Consider the following 20,708-nt stretch of genomic DNA (forward strand, 5'->3'; position numbering starts at 1 on the left):
ACACACACACAGTGCATTCGGAAAGTATTCAGACCCCTTGACTTTTTCCACATATTGTTATGTTACAGTCTTATTCTAAAATGGATTAAATAAATGTTCTTCATCAATCGACACACAATATCAAAATCAAATCATATTTGTCACATGCGCTGAATACAACAGGTGTAGAACTTACAGTGAAATGCTTACTTACGAGCCCTTAAACGAACAATGCATTTTTAAGAACATACCTTAAAAAAAAGTAAGAGATAAGAATAACAAGTCATTAAAATGCAGCAGTAAATAACAATAGTGGGGCTTTATACAGGGGGGTACTGGTACAGAGTCAATGTGTGGGGTGTCGAGGTAATTGAGGTAATATGTACACATGTAGGTAGAGTTATTAAAGTGACTATGCATAGATAATAACAGAGAGTAGCAGCAGCGTAGAGGGGGGGGGGGGGCAATGCAAATAGTCTAGGTAGCCATTTGATTAGCTGTTCAGGAGTCTTATGGCTTGGGGGTAGAAGCTGTTTCGAAGCCTCTTGGACCTAGACTTGGCGCTCTGGTACCGCTTGCCATGCGATAGCAGAGAGAACAGTCTATGACTTGGGTGACTGGAGTCTTTGACAATTTTTAGGGCCTTCCTCTGACACCTGGTATAGAGGTCCTGGATGGCAGGAAGCTTGGCCCTGGTGATGTACTGGGCCGTACGCATTACCCTCTGTAGTGCCTTGTGGTCGGAGGCCAAGCAGTTGCCGGTCCAGGCAGTGATGTAACCAGTCAGGATGCTCTCGATGGTGCAGCTGTAAAACCTTTTGAGGATCTGAGGCCAAATCTTTTCAGTCTCCTGAGGGGGAATAGATTTTGTTGTGCCCTCTTCACGACTGTCAATACCCCATAATGACATTTTAGATAAAAGCTCATTGATCATCCTTGAGATGATTCTACAACTTGATTGGAGTCCACCTGTGGTAAATTCAATTGATTGGACCTGATATACGGTCCCACAGTTGAAAGTGCATGTCAGAGAAAAAAACAAGCCATGAGGTCGAAGCACAGATCTGGGGAAGGGTACAAAAAAATGTCTGCAGCATTGAAGGTCCCCAAGAACACAGTGGCCTCCATCATTCTTAAATGGAAGAAGTTTGTAACCACCGAGACTCTTCCTAGAGCTGGCTGTCCGGCCAAAGTGAGCAATAGGGGGAGAAGAGCAACCAAGAACACGATGGTCATGCTTAAAAAGCTCCAGATTTCCTCTGTGGAGATGGGAGAACCTTCCAGAAGAACAACCATCTCTGCAGCACTCCACAAATCAGGCCTTTATGATAGAATGGCCAGACGGAAGCCACTCCTCAGTAAAAGGCACATAACAGCCCGCTTGGAGTTTACCAAAAGGCACTTAAAGACTCTCAGACCATGAGAAACAAGATTCTCTGGTCTGATGAAACAAGGATTGAACTGTTTGGCCTGAATGCCAAGTGTCACGTCTGGAGGAAACCTGGCACCATCCCTACAGTGAAGCATGGTCATGGCAGCATCATGCTGTGGGGATGTGTTTCAGTGGCAGGGACTAGGAGACTAGTCAGGATCGAGGGAGAGATAAACGAGGGAGCAAATACAGAGTAGATCCTTGGTGAAAATCTGCTCCAAAGTGCTCAGGACCTCAGACTGGGGCGAAGGCTCACCTTCCAACAGGACAACGACCCTAAGCACACAGCCAAGACAACGCAAGAGTGGCTTCGGGACAAGTCTCTGATTGTCCTTGAGTGGCCCAGCCAGAGCCCGGACTTGAACCCGATCTAACATCTCTGGAAAGACCTGAAAATAGCTGTGCAGCGACACTCCCCATCCAACCTGACAGAGCTTGAGAGGATCAGCAGAGAAGAATGGGAGAATCTCCCCAAATACAGGTGTGCCAAGCTTGTAGCGTCATACCCAAGAAGACTTGAGGCTGTAATCGCTGCTAAAGATGAGTAAAGGGTCTGAATACTGCAATAAAAAAACATGAAATATTTTTTTTTGCTCTCTCATTATGGGGTACTGTGTGTAGATTAAGGGAAATAAAACAATTTAATACATTTTAGAATAAGGCTGTAACATAACAAAATGTGGAAAAAGTCAAGGGGTCTGAATACTTTCTGAATGCACTGTAAACTCCTCAGCCCTGTCACCAGTGTCATCTCGACAACATTCAGTATTCTATTGCCCATGTCTTTCAGCTGCTCCTCTCCTCTCTCCCTTTCTCCTCTCCTCTCTCCCTTTCTCCTCTCCTCTCTCCCTTTCTCCTCTCCTCTCTTCCTTTCTCCTCTCCTCTCTCCCTTTCTCCTCTCCTCTCTCCCTTTCTCCTCTCCTCTCTCAACTCCTCCTCTCCCTCCTCCTCTCCTCTTTCAACTCCTCCTCTCCTCACCCGTCATTTCAAAACGTCTTTCTGACATCACAGCGAAGGACAATCAGTGCGTCTAGTACACCGTCATATTCCTGTGTGATTAAGCTTAGTGACAGGCAGAAAAACCCCTCTTTTATAGACTGAACATGACTCTCTTTGACTGCATCTCCCTTTGACGTGTGTCACACAACACTGTCTGTTTGCATCTGATGATTGTGTGTGGGTGTGTTTGGTGATGCTGTGTGTGAGTGACTGTTGGTATATGTGTTTATTTGTGCGTGGGGGTCAGTCTGCTGGCCGGATTCAAGCTAACCTCTGCCTTTTGCAAACAAATAGTGTGTAGTATTTTTGAGTGAGTGTGTGACGTTATCAATTCATGTCTATTATTATCAGAGTGTGTGTTTCTGTGTCTGCAACGTTTTCATTGTGTGTGTGTGTGTGTGTGTGTGTGTGTGTGTGTGTGTGTGTGTGTGTGTGTGTGTGTGTGTGTGTGTGCGTGGTCTGGGCCAACTTTGTGTTGGAGACAGGCTTTTGGCCCTCCTGCGTCAGAGGGTCTTTCTCTGTGGGCCCCTGAGCAAACACATTAAGAAGAATCTTATCACTGCTTATACAGCGACGCGCTGACACACACACACACACACACACACACTCGCAAACACACACAATGGCGAGCCTGACGCCAAACACGCCAAATGTCATCACGCCGCCAAGAAGGAGCGGGCGGGATCACAAGAAATTAGCAGCCCCCTCATTGGGCAACGGCGAGGTGTTGGTTTGGCCCGTCATGAAGGAACCGTTGGATTTATAAAGAGAGGATGGGACAGGTCTACGTTAGAAGCGACAAGAGTGAAATTCGCACACGCACCTCTGCACACACACACTCTCGACAAGCCTTCTTCACAGAGGCGCATCGGTGCTGAACGACAAGTGTGTGTACGACAAACGAGTTAGTGACTTCAGAGACGGAAATAAAGAAACAGACTTTGGACAAGAAGACTAACAGACACCCAAACGATTGGCTGAACACTGACCCCCAGGAGACATACAGGTTCTCTCAACGTGCAGCTAAAGAAGACGAGGAGACGACAGAGCTAACTCAGCTCTTTGAGACTAAAACGAGACCTTGTTGGTACCTGAGACCTGAGCTTTAGAACCAGACCGATACTTGTGGTTGAAGCCCAGAAGCTGTGGTCAGAATTGGTTCAGAAACGGTCAGAAGTTCTGGTAAGAAGGTGCAGTCATGCAGAAAGTATCTGTGGTCCTGTTGGTGGGAGTCCTGACGGTGCTGGTGACTCTGGGGGCTGGAGTGGACACAGCCCCCACCCTGCTGACTGACAGAGGTAAGGAGAGAGGGATGGAGGGAGGATAGAAGATGGGTGTGAGTCGAGGTATAAAGGGAACATGGAGGGAAAATATAATGGAGAGAAAGAATGGAAGGGAACGGAGAGAGTAGGAAGGAATGCTGAGACTGAGTGGCTGAAGGGAGAGTGAAGGGATGGAGAAGGTGAAGGAAGAGAAGGATGGAAAGATCACGGTTAATAAGGATGAAGATGGCTGAATGAAAGTATTCATGGAGTATAGATGAAGAATTTGTTGCTCACACTCTTCTCTTCCTAGAATACTTTCCTCGCCCACACAATGCTGAATTATCCTTTGGGTTTGTCCTATGTACACACACACACAAACAAATGCAAGCAAGCATACACACACACACACACACACACACACACACACACACACACACACACACACACACACACACACACACACACACACACACACACACACACACACACACACTCAAAGCCGCTCGTGTCCACTCTCCACTTTGACACTAGCTGACATTGGGACTGGGGGATTCCATAGCGTTGCTATGGGACCTCTGTGACGTTCAGAGGGTCTTTTGGTGGCCACATAACAATACAGCTCAGTTGACACAGTGACCCTCTGAAGACAGTGGACAGACAGAAAGCTGAGGAACTTTGTTTACATTACACAACAGACTGTCTCTGAGCTGAGACTTGGTCTGTCTCTGAGCTGAGACTTGGTCTGTCTCTGAGCTGAGACTTGGTCTGTCTCTGAGCTGCTGGGGTTTGGTGGAATCAATCAATCACATTTTATTTATAGGATTCTTTCTACCAATAGCAACCCTGGCCTGAACCACCATGGAGCACACAGAGGAGAAAGGGAAATGTGTCATCATCCTGAATCATTATGAGAGGCATTATAGAATGAGGATGGCATTCTGCCAGGTGTTGAATATGACTCTGAGACTACAGAATGTTAATGTGTGTCTGTAATGTTGTCTTTCAGGAGACATAAAGCTGACAGGTCCAGCTACAGGCGACTCAATTGTGCAAGAGAGAACGGAACCGTCAACGGTCAACGCTTCTAAACTACTGAAGACCCTACTGATGACCAGCATCCCTGTTGGTCCAGAAAAGACGTCCACACCCACCAGCAGTCTGGATAGACGATTGAAGATGGATCCGGTGATGAGCAGTCCAGATAGACGAGCCCAGATCCTGAAGATGCTGTCAGGGCTGAAGGAACTCAGCAGGACGATCAACAGCACTCTGAGCACACGGATGACCATGATGCCCAGAGGGTCAGCAAATGGCAGAAATTCAGGAAAGAAGAAGAAAGTGGTAAATCAATGCTGTTTGTGTTTATTATATTCCTACCTGCCTTAGGATAGAATAGTTACTTTCACACCAGGATGTGTTTTAGAAAGTAATAAATAAATGGGAGTGATAGGGGCAACCATGCAATTTTTAAAAATTCTGCGGCCAAATCAACTCAATATTTTGTTTAATGTTACTTTAAATGTGATTTGGCCATATTTTTTTTTTTTTACATTGCACTTTTGCCCCTGTCACCTCCATTGATTGCTAGCTAGTGATTGGCTAAAGCTACCTGATGTTTGTAGTGGCTGTTTAAAGAAAACTTAACCATGGAATACAGTTTGTCTTCGCCCGTAGACTACTTTCAGGGTGCGGAACCATCTTACATTAAGTTGTGAACCTGAACTTCTCCTTTATAAAGTGTTAAATACTGTACATGTGATACAGCATTTGAAAAGATTCTCCTGCCTGCTTGGAACTAAAGTGTGACTTCTTCTATTCCTGTACTGAAGGTAGCTGAGGCAGATAGAGTGAAAACCACCACAGTGCCTCCTGTGGATGTTGGGGGTAGCGTCACTGTATCCCGGCCCAGCACTGACGGCATAGACAGCCTGAGTGGCCAAAACTTCAAGAAGTCCCTCCCACAGCAACCCAAGAAGCCCAGCAACAAGAGAGGTGACAGCAAGGGGTCAAAAGTCAATTAGGAAGTCTTTGTCACTGGTTTCCTGTTTTGTCATGTTTGCTAATATTGGAAGATAATGCTCAACTTCCTAATCTCGTTCTCTTTCTCTCCAACAGTGTGTTTCTGGAAGTACTGCTCTCAAAACTGATCCTCCACAGACCCTGACAAACACCCCTAGAAACATCCATGGTACCCTCCAAACCAACATTCACCCCATCCTACCCCCACCCTACACCCGGGCACTAGGCAACCAATCCGGCGAGGCATCAGAGGCCTGGCACCACCACTGACCTATTCATTGGCTCATGAATAACAGTACTGACCAATCAGGTTGCCCCATCATCGACGTGTGTACTTGTGCCTATGTGCACGAAAGTCTGTTAACCGTTTATAGAAGAGAAAACGCTGTGTGTGATCTCTAATAAAGATGACCCAAGCATGATAAAACTATACGACAATAAAGACACGTTTATTTTTCTACAGATCCCTCTCTCTCTCTCTCGCTCTCTCAGTTGTTCATTATGGAATGACCAATGTGTCCAAAATTACCAAAATGACTGAAACTGTGTGCAGTCAGCTGCTAAAGATGAGGTTGAGGGCAGATGTATTGCTGTTTTTGAGGGGCTCACAAGATCATTTGAAAGCGTTCGTGGTATCATCGCAAAGCTCATTGTCTTAAAGGTTATGTACACATTGGTTGTATAATGTAATGTTACTCGACTGCTTACATTGGTGGTAGAGATTTACATAAGAGATTTACACACTTCTTGCAAAACTCTAGAATTCCTTGAGAGGATGTCCCCATGGTAACCCATGGTGGCACTGTAAACTACGCTTGTTGATATTAGGGCTTTTAAGTTTCAGGTTCCACAGAAGAGTCAGTTGTACCGTTGCCTTGGTGACTGTGGGTTACTGGGTTGAGGTTTAAAGGGAAAGTTCACCCCATATTCAAAAGTCTGTCAGAAGTTGTCATACCCATATTCAAAAGTCTGTCAGAAGTTGTCATACCCATATTCAAAAGTCTGTCAGAAGTTGTCATACCCATATTCAAAAGTCTGTCAGAAGTTGTCATACCCATATTCAAAAGTCTGTCAGAAGTTGTCATACATCAAAAGATACACAAAGCAAGGTAACAAAAATGTCAAAGACAAATCACTGTTCTGAAATCAGTTTAATAAAGTCTCCTCTGGTGAGGATTATAAGGCGAGTACACAGGGTTGTGTCAGTATTTGTTTGGTGCATGGAGAGATACAGTACACACTTCCGCCACAATCAAAATGGCTTCCGATTCAACCTGCATGTTCAGGAAGGCCCGAACAGGTGATGTTATGATCAATAGAATTCAATATAAATGGTATTACAGCAGATTTGCTTTTACAAAACGTACAAATAGAAAAGTCAGACCTTGACATCAAAATGCTTTTTACTATTGATTATTATTCACCCATAGATAGCCAAAATAAGACGGGGGAGAAACTAAAGAAAAGTGAATTTATAAAGTATATGTATGTTAATTTTTAGATATAGGTTAATACTGTGGTCAAGGCCAAAGTGTTGCATATTCATATAAGTATGGCGTGTCTACCTGTGCTCTGCTATTCCTCTAAGACACAGAGGTTATAACACTCTAATGAATGCTTATGGCTGCTTTAGGACAGTTTTACAATGTTGCAGTATTAGTAGATAGTACTATTCGTTGTTAGAGTTGGTACTCTAGGTTTATAACCGTGTCTGTGTCTTCAATGACACCATATACCTGTATTATAGTGCACCGCAGAGGGCTTTGGCCAAAAGGACTGGATGTGAAATGGATGCAGACCTCTCTGTCTAGTGGTCTAACATTCATAGCAGCCATGACACTACATATGAGTGCCGTGCAACCCAACCGGTGAGTGCACAAAGACACACACACGCACACACAATTTGGGATTGGGCCTGCTCAGTCTCTCCCTCCTCCCCCTCTCTCTATTTGATTCGTTTGGCCACATCTATGTAGGCAAATTCGATTTCGCGCTCAACAGGACAGGTGTTAGTAAACTCTTCCCTCTTGTAGGCGTGGTTCAGATAGCGCCACACCCCCGCCATCTCCGCCGGGATCTCAAAGGCACGGTACTTCCTGGCCACCACCTGGGACAGGACCGAGACACAGGTGATGTCATGAAACAGACCAGGAAGTAGCCTAAACATGGGAATTACTTTGAGAGAAACAAATCACAACTCATATGGATCAGTGATAGAGGTCAGTGTTGATGTGGGAATTTAGAGGATATAAGTCATTAAAGTAGTTCCTTTATAATGTGTAGTCTAGGCAGCAGTACCTTTATAATGTGTAGTCTGAGCAGCAGTGCCTTATAATGTGTAGTCTGAGCAGCAGTACCTTTATAATGTGTAGTCTGGGCAGCAGTACCTTTATAATGTGTAGTCTGAGCAGCAGTACCTTTATAATATGTAGTCTGAGCAGCAGTACCTTATAATGTGTAGTCTGAGCAGCAGTGCCTTATAATGTGTAGTCTGAGCAGCAGTGCCTTATAATGTGTAGTCTGAGCAGCAGTACCTTTATAATGTGTAGTCTGAGCAGCAGTACCTTTATAATGTGTAGTCTGAGCAGCAGTACCTTTATAATGTGTAGTCTGAGCAGCAGTACCTTTATAATGTGTAGTCTGAGCAGCAGTACCTTTATAATGTGTAGTCTGGGCAGCAGTACCTTTATAATGTGTAGTCTGGGCAGCAGTACCTTTATAATGTGTAGTCTGAGCAGCAGTACCTTTATAATGTGTAGTCTGAGCAGCAGTGCCTTATAATGTGTAGTCTGAGCAGCAGTACCTTATAATGTGTAGTCTGGGCAGCAGTACCTTTATAATGTGTAGTCTGAGCAGCAGTACCTTTATAATGTGTAGTCTGGGCAGCAGTACCTTTATAATGTGTAGTCTGGGCAGCAGTACCTTTATAATGTGTAGTCTGGGCAGCAGTACCTTTATAATGTGTAGTCTGGGCAGCAGTACCTTTATAATGTGTAGTCTGGGCAGCAGTGCCTTTATAATGTGTAGTCTGAGCAGCAGTACCTTTATAATGTGTAGTCTGAGCAGCAGTACCTTTATAATGTGTAGTCTGAGCAGCAGTACCTTTATAATGTGTAGTCTGGGCAGCAGTACCTTTATAATGTGTAGTCTGGGCAGCAGTACCTTTATAATGTGTAGTCTGGGCAGCAGTACCTTTATAATGTGTAGTTTGGGCAGCAGGTTGCAGTCTGCCAGTGTGAGGTCAGGTCCATCCAGGAAGCAGCGTGTGGACTCCTGAGGGTCTTCTGTGCTGTTGGCATCGATCTCTTCCGGCAGGGGGGTCCTCAGGAATTCATCCAGCCGCCTCAGAGACTTCAACAGGGCCTTCTCCAGGCCTACACACACACACACACACACACACACACACACACACACACACGGTATACAGTGAGTGAACACAGACAGACAGAGATGCACACGCGCAGACATTGTAATCACAGTCAGAGACACACAGGCTGCAGTGTAAAAACACGCAAACATGAAACACACAGTACACACACGCAGTACACACAAACATGCACGCACGCACACACAAACACACACACAAACACAAGCCTTACCGTCGTTAGTATCTTTGCGGGGGTTCTTGATGTAGGCAGAGAACTTGGAGAACACATCTATGCCTGCGGTGTTTGACTCTGGGTGTTTAGTCGCCAACTTGGGGTACCTGAGAAAGATATATCAGACATCAGGATTGGTCAGTTGAATCCAGGAAGTGGTAGTTTGATTGAGAGGCAATAGGCAGGAAGTGGTGGGTGATTACCGTGGTGGCGTGAGTTTTTCCTCAAGGAACTCTTCTATCTTGTTGACGTCGACCTTCACCTCCCCGTTAAACGTGACGAACGGAGGGTTGGTCCCCGGGGCCAGGTCCTGCAGGTCCGCCGGTTTCCTGGGTAACACATGATTACAGGGTTCTTACAGGGTGCCTGTGTCAGTGTCCCCACATAAACATCATCCAGCATTAATGGCTGAATGTCTTTAGAAAGTATGTCAAATCCAGTTGATCTTGATATAGAACACAATTGATTGATTGATAGATGTATTGGCCGATGGGATGATCCATACCTTTTGAGGTCGACTGTGGTGACATTGAAAATAACTCCCTTCAGCCACAGGATCATGAAGAGGCGCTGGGAGAACGGACAGTTCCCGATGCTCTCACCGTCACTGCCAGCCTAAGTAGGAGACACACAAAAGGTTCAGTCCAACTCATACACACACAGTTGAAATACATACAGTACATACAACAGGCCCCAATCACAAATGCCCTGGTCATTATTCCCTGTCTGGTAAAACACACTACCACACCACGTTGAATCGGCCCTGACGATCTCTTGCCACTAGAGGTCCTCAACAAACCTGAGAGATCATCAACAAAACTAGCACTACCAGCAGCACCAGCACCAGCAACAACAGGACCACCAGCACCATCAGCAGCAACAACAACAGCACCACCACCATCAGCACCACCACCAACAGCAGCAGCAGCAACAACAATAGCACCACCACCATCAGCACCAGCAGCAACAACAACAGCACCACCAGCAGCAGCAGCAACAACAGTACCACCACCAGCAGCAGCAGCAACAACAGTACCACCACCAGCATCTGCAGCAACAACAACAGTACCACTACCAGCACCAGCAACAACAGTACCATCACCAGCAACAACAGTACCACCACCAGCAGCAGCTGCAACAACAGCACCACCAGCAGCAACAACAACAACAGTACCACCAGCAGCAGCAACAACAACAGTACCACCAGCAGAAACAACAACAGTACCACCACCAGCAGCAACAACAGTACCACCACCACCAGCAGCAGCAACAACAACAGTTCCACCAGCAGAAACAACAACAACAGTACCACCACCAGCAGCAGCAACAACAACAGTACCACCACCAGCAACAACAGAACCACCACCAGCAACAACAGTACCACCAACAGAAACAACAGCACCATCAGCAGCAACAACAACAGTACCACCACCAGCAGCAACAACAACAGTACCCCCACCAGCAACAACAGTAACACCAACAGCAACAACAACAGTATCACCACCAGCAGCAACAACAACAGTACCACCACCAGCAGCAACAACAACAGTACCACCACCAGCAGCAGCTGCAACAACAGCACCACAAGCAGCAACAGCAACAACCAGCACCACCAGCAGCAACAACAACAACAGTACCACCAGCAGCAGCAACAACAGCACCACCAGCAGAAACAACAACAGTACCACCACCAGCAGCAGCAACAACAACAGTACCACCACCAGCAGCAGCAACAACAACAGTTCCACCAGCAGCAACAACAACAGTACCACCACCAGCAGCAGCAACAACAACAGTACCACCACCAGCAACAACAGTACCACCAACAGAAACAACAGCACCATCAGCAGCAACAACAACAGTACCACCACCAGCAGCAACAACAACAGTACCCCCACCAGCAACAACAGTAACACCAACAGCAACAACAACAGTATCACCACCAGCAGCAACAACAACAGTTCCACCAGCAGCAACAACAACAGTACCACTACCAGCACCAGCAACAACAGTACCACTACCAGCACCAGCAACAACAGTACCACCACCAGCAGCAACAACAACAGTACCACCAGCAGCAACCACAACAGTACCACCAGCAGCAACAACAACAGTACCACCAGCAGCAACAACAACAGTACCACCAGCAGCAACAACAGTTCCACCAGCAGCAACAACAACAGTTCCACCAGCAGCAACAACAACAGTACCACCAGCAGCAACAACAGTACCACCAGCAGCAGCAACAACAGTACCCCCACCAATACCAGCAACAACAGTACCACCAGCAGCAGCACCAGCAACAACAGTACTCCCAGCAGCACCAGCAACAACAGTACCCCCACCAGCAACAACAGTACCACCAGCAGCAGCACCAGCAACAACAGTACTCCCAGCAGCACCAGCAACAACAGTACCACCAGCAGCACCAGCAACAGCACCACCAGCAGCAGCAACAACAGTACCCCCACCAGCACCAGTAACAACAGTACCACCAGCAGCACCAGCAACAACAGTACTCCCAGCAGCACCAGCAACAACAGTACCACCAGCAGCACCAGCAACAACAGTACCACCACCACCACCAGCAACAACAGTACCACCACCACCACCAGCAACAACAGTACCACCACCAGTACCAGCAACAACAGTACCACCACCAGCAGCAACAACAACAGTACCACCACCAGCAACAACAACAGCACCACCACCAGCAGCACCAGCAACAACAGTACCACCACCAGCAACAACAACAGCACCACCACCAGCAGCACCAGCAACAACAGTACCACCAGCACCACCACCACCAGCAACAACAGTACCACCAGCACCACCACCACCAGCAACAACAACAGCACCACCACCAGCAACAACAGTACCACCAGCACAACCACCACCACCAACAACAGCACCACCACCAGCAGCACCAGCAACAGCAACAACAGTACCACCAGCACCACCACCACCACCAGCAACAACAACAACAACAACAGTACCAGCAGCATCAAATTCCTCCATACTTCAAGCTCAACTCTTACCTTGACAAACAGCTCGATAGTTGGGAACCCCAGCTTTTTGGCTGCTATGTCAAACCAGGCCATGGTGACAACACAAGTCAAGGTATCAGTTTATTGACTCATAACCTAGAGGTCCAAAGACACAGCCCGATTCGTAAATCAATCTGCCTCCAATCAGTCAGGTTCTGTCAGCGAAACTCGGGAAAGTTACTGTCTCTGTCTGGGCTGGCTGAGACCGGACCGGGTCTGAGGGTTCTGTAGCTGTGGGTGTCCATGATTGGGGTGGTAAGATCGAGGAGAGGTGGGTTTAGATATGCAGAGCAGGACAGTGAGACGTTTTGCACAGCACACTCCCTCTTTGTTAGCCACACAAGGCTAGCATAATAGACACACTGTTTGGGCGTTTTCCCTGTCTGGTGGGGCGTCTTTCATTTACTTTGATAGATTGTAGTTCTGATGTGTTGATTTCAGCTACAGGTACTGACGCAATGAATTAATAATAGCCCATGACAAACAGAGAACAGCGTGTAAACTTGTTTAGATACGTAATCAGGTCCATGTGCCCCTCTACAATCATTTCTTCCTGATGCTAAATTTTCAGTTTATGATTCCAGTAAAATGATCTCATTCACTGCCCTAATAACCTACAATGCAGAAACTCAGCCTCATTTGGTGCACCAGGATACGTTTTTATCAATCCTCAAACAACAGCAATAATGGGCCCCAACTGACTGACCCAGAGTCTGTGGGTATGGTGTCAGTGTAGGCTGGCGGAACAGTGTGAGGTCTGTTCTGGGGTCAGTGTGTGGGAGTTGATGGAATCCTCAGGCCTGTTCTGACCCTGATGGAAAAGGGCAATGTGTTTTTCACACACACACACACACACACACACACACACACACACACACACACACACACACACACACACACACACACTGAAAACGTACTCCTCGTAGGCAACCAACCATACTGTGCATGCATATCATAGAAGTACCTCATTGGGTAGAAAGTTGTCAGCAACATAAAGAAGATCGTTTGATCATGTATATTTCTACTGAGATCATTACAAACCCAACCAACTCAACACACTTCAACTCCGACCCCAAAACTCATGGCAATAGGTGACCATTCAGGTGTGCTGTGTGACTTTGTTACCATAGTGACAACAACAGCGGACCAATAAGTCAAATATCTGCATGTGTGTTGGCGGAGTGGGCCCTGTCACCCCCTCTTGTCCCCAGCTTGTCCCCAGCTTGTCCCCAGACACCCCGGTCAGCTCCAAACCAGCAGGCCTGATAATCAGCTTATTGTCAGAGAGAAAGAGAGAGCGAGAGAGCGAGAGAGAGAGAGAGAGAGAGAGAGAGAGAGAGACAGAGAGGGAGAGAGAGAGAGAGAGAGTAAGAGAGAGAGAGAGAGAGAGAGGGGTGAGAAGGGGAGAGAGAGAAAGAGAGAGTGGAGGGGAGGGGAGAGAGAGGGAGAGAGAGGAGGGAGAGAGAGAATGCAAAAATCATTTCCTCCATGTTTTCCTTGAGTCTCTAACTCCGGTGAAAGCCACAGTTGGAGCTTGCTCCTGCCTCCCCTGACCTTGGCCATGGAGCATACCTACAGTTGCTCTCGCACCAAGAGCAAGACAAAGGCGTCTATTGTATTATGTGAGCAGGCGCCCCGGGAGAACAGGCCAGGATATTAGGACATTTTCCCCCAGGCTTAATCCTTCAGCTGGGCGCCAGGGCACCTTCATCAAACACTGGAATGTGCCTTTGTTGTGTTGGTCACGTCCTGGGCCCATGGCATGCAGCCCTCCAGACCTACAACGCCATAACAACATGACCATTTTTAGCAGGAGGTTTTATCTAGGCGACTGATGGTTAGCACACATATTATGTAGCACATGTGGGAGTCAAATCCACAACCCTGGGGTTGTTATAGAGAGCCACACTCCAACCAATTGAGCCAAAGGAGGTACCATGTCAGGTAACTTTTTAATGCAGGGTTTTTACAGACACCTGACCAGAAATGCATGGCTCAAAGCAATACAGTCGCGGCTGGAATGGAGCGTAATGATGTAGTGCCTCAATGTAGTTCTCAAAGCACTTTACATTGATAGTGGGCCACAGGTGATGCTAGGGCAGCCATTTTGCACCAGAACACTCACCAACAACACTACTAGAATGCCCCTCACACACAGGCATGCATGGGACAGTGGGGCCGTCAAGACTGTGTGTGTGTGTGTGTCTCCGTGTAACTGTGTGTGTGCGTGTGCGTCTGTGCGTGCAATCAGGTAAAGAGGGTAGAATTACAGTAGGATATCACTCTCTTAATGGGATGAGATAAGAAGATCACAGTGGGATCACAGGCAACCCAGCGACATGACTCCCACATGCCAACACAATCACACACAACCCCAACAAAACGCCTCACATGCAATCATAACACAGGGAATATTACACAACATGCCTCACACCCAAACAGATTTTCAAAATGGCGGTGTGTTTTTGAATAAAGTCCAGCAGTCTAATACTTTGCTGGCCAGACACACAGACCCTCTTCTTTCCTTACTACACCACCTCTGACCTGCAGGGCCAAACAGTGTCTTTATTACGACGTAAATTAACTTACCTGCTAACTTCTCCCTTACAGTATATTTTCCAGGCCCAGATCTGAAGCGAAGCCAGTATCATTGTATGTTGCCATGTCGCTACACTCGGTGGTAAAGAAGAACAGGCCACAGAAAGTAGGCTAATGATAACAACGGCCTCTCCCTCTCAACGACTCCCAACAGGCGGCCATTTCAAGTTGTCAAATCGCATTACTTTAAACCAGTCAGAGGAGAATCAACCACAACAACAGAACAATGTCTGGGGCTTTGACCGGACAGTGTCTAAGTTAGCCTTTATGACCAACTGAACATGACCAGAGACCAGACACTAATATAATTAGCCACTAAGTAGCTAAGATAAGCTAGAAGGTGGGCTAGGGCTAGTGGCTGGCATGGGTTTTCCTATGATGCTAGCTAGCACGCTACATGTAGCCCCATTTGTAATCTATAGAACAGGATGACAGGAAAGTTCCATTGCGAGCTAAGTAGATAATTCTCGAGGATTCCGAAACACTGATTTGATTACCAGATGAGAGGGAGACTGATAGAGAGAGAGAAAGAAGGAAGAGAGATTGTCCCTTATTGAAGCTCTTCTAAGAGAAGGGGTGGGTCTGTATTGTTGTGACATGTGGACAGATACATCTTGTAGCCGTTACCTGAATAGAAGCTACACTTGACTTTAAACACATGCTAAACTATATCCTGCCACAAGTGGAGTTGCCAATACACGGAGACAATGGCAGAGAGATCTATACATCTTAGACCACACCCCTCAGTGTTCTTCAGCCCTGGTCCTGAGCACCCACAGGATGTGCAGGGTAACACACCTGATTCAGGTAATCAGCTGATCGATACAGCCTGGAGCTCTACAGGACCAGGGAGCACTGGGGTCTGTTCAGGAAGATGCAACATAACAGAACTTTCAGATATAAATTCACTGTGTACTACACAGGGTGTATTGTAGATAGAACACATGTGATTGCCTGTCGTCTAAAAAAGGGAATCGTGTCAGCTTTATTCGTCACATGTCTATCTGCAACGTTCTTAACGTCATAGCTAACACATAGTTAACCCTTGGTGCTACTGTACCTTGACATAGAGGGAGATCTCGTACTCCTGGGGGTCTGGACTGTCGCTGTCTTCCCCGTGAGGAGTTGGGCTCTGCAGCCTCACAGACTTCTTTGGTGTCTTCTCCTCCCCCTGCGCCTCCTTCTCTTTCTTCACCTCTATCTTCACCTCTGTCCTCTGGTGCATGAACGTGGGCACCTCGTCCATGACCACCACCTTCTTCTTCTTTTTCTTCACCGGGTCCTCTCTCCTCTTCGGGGAAAGTACCTCCTCTTTGAGCACCGACTTCAGCTCCTTTATCCAGTCCTCCCTCCTCCCGGGGGTCTGCGCTTCCTCTGGGGACAACTTCTTAATCCCGTCCTCCTTCCGCTCAGGGGTCTGCACCTCCTCTGGGGACAACTTCTTAATCCAGTCCTCCCTCCACCCAGGGGTCTGCGCCTCCTCTGGGGCCTTCTTGATCCAGTCATCGCTCCTTCTGCGGGTCTGCACCTCCTCTGGGGCCTCCTTCTTGGCCCAGTCCTCCCTCCTCCAGGGGGTCTGTGCCTCCTCTGAGGCCACCTTCTTGTTCAAGTCGTTGCTCCCTCTGCGGGTCTGCGCCTCCTCTGGGGCCGCCTTCTTGTTCCAGTCGTTGCTCCCTCTGCGGGTCTGCGTCTCCTCTGGGGCCACCTTCTTGTTCCAGTCGTTGCTCCCTCTGCGGGTCTGCGCCTCCTTTGGGGCCGCTTTCTTGTTCCAGTCGTTGCTCCCTCTGCGGGTCTGCACCTCCTCTGGGGCCCCCTTCTTGTTCCAGTCGTTGCTCCCTCTGCGGGTCTGCACCTCCTCTGGGGCCCCCTTCTTGATCCAGTCGTTGCTCCCTCTGCGGGTCTGCACCTCCTCTGGGGCCGCCTTCTTGTTCCAGTCGTTGCTCCCTCTGCGGGTCTGCACCTCCTCTGGGGCCCCCTTTTTGATCCAGTCGTTGCTCCCTCTGCGGGTCTGCACCTCCTCTGGGGCCCCCTTCTTGTTCCAGTCATTGCTCCCTCTGCGGGTCTGCACCTCCTCTGGGGCCCCCTTCTTGATCCAGTCGTTGCTCCCTCTGCGGATCTGCACCTCCTCTGGGGCCCCCTTCTTGATCCAGTCGTTGCTCCCTCTGCGGGTCTGCACCTCCTCTGGGGCCCCCTTTTTGATCCAGTCGTTGCTCCCTCTGCGGGTCTGCACCTCCTCTGGGGCCCCCTTCTTGATCCAGTCGTTGCTCCCTCTGCGGGGTGTCACCCTATCTCTTTTTACTGTTGCCTCCTCTTTCATTTCTCCTTGTCTCAGCCTTGTGGGAGATAGCAGCATCTCATTCAGCAATTGGCGTTTCACCTCCTCTGTTCCAGGGAACCCATTCTCTATCCTGGCTTTACGACCTTTGACCCCTAGCTCCACCTCTTCTTTCTTCTCTTTCCTTCTTTCCTTCGCTGTGTATTCCTTCCCAAACTTTACTGGCTCATCCTTAGTGGCAGGCACTGGCTGTTCTACTCTCTTGCTGCCTCCCTCTAATGCAGATTTAGACTCATCCTCAATGAGATCTTCTGGCTCTTCCGCCATCTCAATCGCTCCCTCTGATTGTGAGTCTAGATTATCGTTAATGTTTGTCACTGGCAGTTCCTCCAACTCACCCCCTCCCTCTGCTCCTCCCGTCCCTATCTCTGAGACCGGGACCGGATTATCCATCTCTTCAGCCCCTCCCACCTCTGCAGCTCCGGGCTCATCCAGAATGACCTCTCCTGGCTGTTCTTTCTCCATATCTCCTCCCTCCTCAAGCTCGAAAGCCTCCTCGACATGCTCTAAATCCTTGTCGTCGTCCTCCTGTGTAGCTCCTGCTGAACCCTTGAGTATCTCTACCTGTGGCTGAGCTACAACTTTGCCTTCTTTCTTTTCCCCTTCTTCTCTGGCAGCATTATCAGGCTCCAAAGCCTTTTCCGTCTGTTCCTCCATACCGGCACCTCTTCTCTCTTCCTCTGCTATGTCTACATTATCCTCCTTCTTTTGCTCCTCCTCTACTTTGCTGCCTCCTGTGTCCATCCCCACCACCGCATTATCCGCAACCTGTTGTGGCTCTTCCCTCTCCCCACCACCTCCCTCCACTGCCCTATCACTGTCACCCTCTTCCACCTGTAGCTGCTGTTCTGTCTGTTGTAAACCTCCCTCCTCTTTAGCGCCGTTCTCACCCTCCTGACTCTCATTGGGCTGTATCAGTGGCTGTGCCTTGCTCTTGCTCCCTCCCTCTACCTCAACAGGTGGAGTGACAACCTCCTGTGGCTGTTGAGCCGTGGTTGCCTGACTCTTGACGACTCCAAGCTCTATGAACTTCTTGGTAACGAACAACGGGGGCTGGTGCTCTGTCGCTTGATGCCCCTCCTCTTTTTTCTCTAAAACTTCTTTAGTTGTCTCTCCATGTTCCTGTGTAACAGGGCTTTTAACCTCCTCTTTTTTCTCTGTACTCTTCTCACTTCCCTGCTGGTTCTCATCCCTCTCCTCTTGTGAAACCTGTCGATTTTTTGCCAATTTATTGTTACTTTCCTCGCTCTCTCCTTCATTGTCATTGGCTGGCTGATGTTTAGGCTCCTCTTCCTGTCCTTCCTCCTGCCGTGTCTCTCTGACCTCATCACCAGTGGACACAGTTTGACAGTCGTCAGTCACTTGACTCCTGCTTTCATCACTCACTCTCGCCATGCCATCATCATTAGTCACCTGGCTGATGGGCATCTCTGCGTCCTGACCGCCACTCTGCTCTCCCTTCGCTAACTCATCTGTAGTGGATGTGGTTTCTGGCTTTCGACTCTCTGTACACAGCTCTTCTTTACTCTCCACCTCATCATTAGTAGACAGGACTGGCGGTTCTGTTGTCATCAAACCGACATCGTCCTCTGTCTTCTCTGTCTCATCAACAGGCAAAACGATTTGTGCCTTTTCTGCCTCTGGAGATGTCTCCTCGTCTTTCCTCTCTACCTCATCATTAATGGACTCAGTTTCAGGTAAACTAGGGGGCGGTGGGGAGAGAGGAGGTTCTCTGTCCTCTATTTCTCTCTCTTTGTCCGCCCCTGCTGACTCCTCTCTCTCAGTGGACTTCTCTTCTTCAACAGCCTCTACAGATTTCTCCTGCTCCTCTTCAATTACAACAACTGGCACGGTCAGCTGCCCCTCCGCTTTATCTCCCTCTCTCTTTTCCTGTAAACCAACCTCCTCTTCAATCCCCCTCTCCCCCTCCTCTCCCTCCTTTCCTCCGCTCCCGCTAGCTTGCATCGTCACTTCGAAATGATCAGCTGCACCTTCCCCCTCACCTGCCATCCCAATGTCCTCCATGTCCTCGCCCACCTCCTCCCCCAGTTCTAACACCTCCTCTGCTAGTTCTACATCCTCCTCCTCCTCTTCATCTCGTTGCCTCTGTTTGTCCGGGTCGGTACAGGTTCCTATAGGGCTGTGGATGATGGCTCCATTGGAGAGGTCCGGGCTGAGGCCATTAGGTTCAGACTGAGCCATGGTTACTGGAAGATCAACACACACTGGGAAGGAGTGTGTTCAAGGTTCCAACAAGTATGTGTCCAGGAGTTCAAGCCAAGTTTGAGAAAGTTGGATAAGTGTGTGTTTGTAGGTTCCACGGACGCACACACAGCTTCTAGTTGTCGCTGCCTGGGGCTCCAATCTGTAATTAGTGCCTGTGTACAGTTGGTCAAAGTACAATCTCTTCCTCTCTCTCTCTCTCTCTCTCTCTCTTTCTCTCCCTCTCTCTCTCTCCTCTCTCTCTCTCTCTCCTTCTCCAAAGGATTAGGCTGAGTTTCAGAAGTTGATCCCCACATGACCAGCCTGCCTCATTTAAATCTGCCCAGAGCCTATATCCCCCCAGCCCAGCCCAGCCTGGCTCCAGAGCCTATATCCCCCCAGCCCAGCCCAGCCTAGCTCCAGAGCCTATATCCCCCCCAGCCCAGCCCAGCCTAGCTCCAGAGCCTATATCCCCCCCAGCCCAGCCCAGCCTAGCTCCAGAGCCTATATCCCCCCAGCCCAGCCCAGCCTAGCTCCAGAGCCTATATCCCCCCCAGCCCAGCCAAACCTAGCTCCAGAGCCTATAACCCCCCAGCCCAGCCCAGCCTAGCTCCAGAGCCTATATCCCCAAGCCCAGCCCAGCCTAGCTCCAGAGCCTATATCCCCAAGCCCAGCCCAGCCCAGCTCCAGAGCCTATATCCCCCCAGCCCAGCCCAGCTCCAGAGCCTATATCCCCCCAGCCCAGCCCAGCTCAGCTCCAGAGCCTATATCCCCCCAGCCCAGCCCAGCTCCAGAGCCTATATCCCCCCAGCCCAGCCCAGCTCCAGAGCCTATATCCCCCCAGCCCAGCCCAGCTCCAGAGCCTATATCCCCCCAGCCCAGCCCAGCCCAGCTCCAGAGCCTATATCCTCCCAGCCCAGCTCCAGAGCCTATACCCCCACAACCATGCCTAGCCCAGCATAACCCCAGTATCCCACATCCCTCCCCATACCCCAGGTCCCTCTACTCCACTCCAACCCCCATCCATTCAACCACTTCCCTAACAATCTCCTCCTCCCAATGGCTGCCTCCATACATGCCTGAACCCCCCCCCCTCCTATCCTAAAACACATCCAACCTGCCACACTTTCCCCAACCCCAAACCATCTTTAACCCCCTTTCTGACCCCTTTGCAGTTTTCAGTTCTCCTTTAACATAACTCATAGGCTGAGCCTCTGCTGAGGTCAGGGAGGA

General features: G+C 48.8%; 2 protein-coding genes across 4 annotated transcripts; one reads left to right on the top strand and one right to left on the bottom strand.

The window, feature by feature from the left end:
* Window positions 1–3,219: 3,219 nt before the first annotated feature.
* On the top strand, window positions 3,220–6,122 carry LOC115179769 (uncharacterized). Its single transcript, XM_029741509.1, has 4 exons — window positions 3,220–3,708; window positions 4,682–5,016; window positions 5,505–5,667; window positions 5,791–6,122. Exons 1-4 carry the CDS (start codon window positions 3,609–3,611, stop codon window positions 5,820–5,822), a joined length of 630 nt encoding a protein of 209 aa, XP_029597369.1. The 5' UTR covers window positions 3,220–3,608; the 3' UTR covers window positions 5,823–6,122.
* A 704-nt stretch (window positions 6,123–6,826) lies between these two features.
* Window positions 6,827–19,676, bottom strand: LOC115179448 (chloride intracellular channel protein 4). Of its 3 annotated transcripts, none has more exons than XM_029740987.1 (6): window positions 15,999–19,674; window positions 9,799–9,908; window positions 9,497–9,622; window positions 9,294–9,400; window positions 8,887–9,068; window positions 6,827–7,801 (listed from the first exon to the last, which is right to left on the bottom strand). In XM_029740987.1, exons 1-6 carry the CDS (start codon window positions 19,473–19,475, stop codon window positions 7,640–7,642), a joined length of 4,164 nt encoding a protein of 1,387 aa, XP_029596847.1. In that variant the 5' UTR covers window positions 19,476–19,674; the 3' UTR covers window positions 6,827–7,639. The 3 variants fall into 3 exon arrangements, with proteins under 3 accessions (XP_029596847.1, XP_029596849.1, XP_029596848.1); XM_029740989.1 differs by lacking the exon at window positions 15,999–19,674 and adding an exon at window positions 12,332–12,710; XM_029740988.1 differs by lacking the exons at window positions 6,827–7,801; window positions 8,887–9,068; window positions 9,294–9,400; window positions 9,497–9,622; window positions 9,799–9,908 and adding an exon at window positions 13,832–14,118 and having other exon boundaries at window positions 15,999–19,676.
* Between the last annotated feature and the right edge of the window lie 1,032 nt (window positions 19,677–20,708).

This window comes from Salmo trutta, chromosome 39, assembly GCF_901001165.1.
Source record: "Salmo trutta chromosome 39, fSalTru1.1, whole genome shotgun sequence".
In the NCBI taxonomy this organism is placed as follows: Eukaryota; Metazoa; Chordata; class Actinopteri; order Salmoniformes; family Salmonidae; genus Salmo; species Salmo trutta.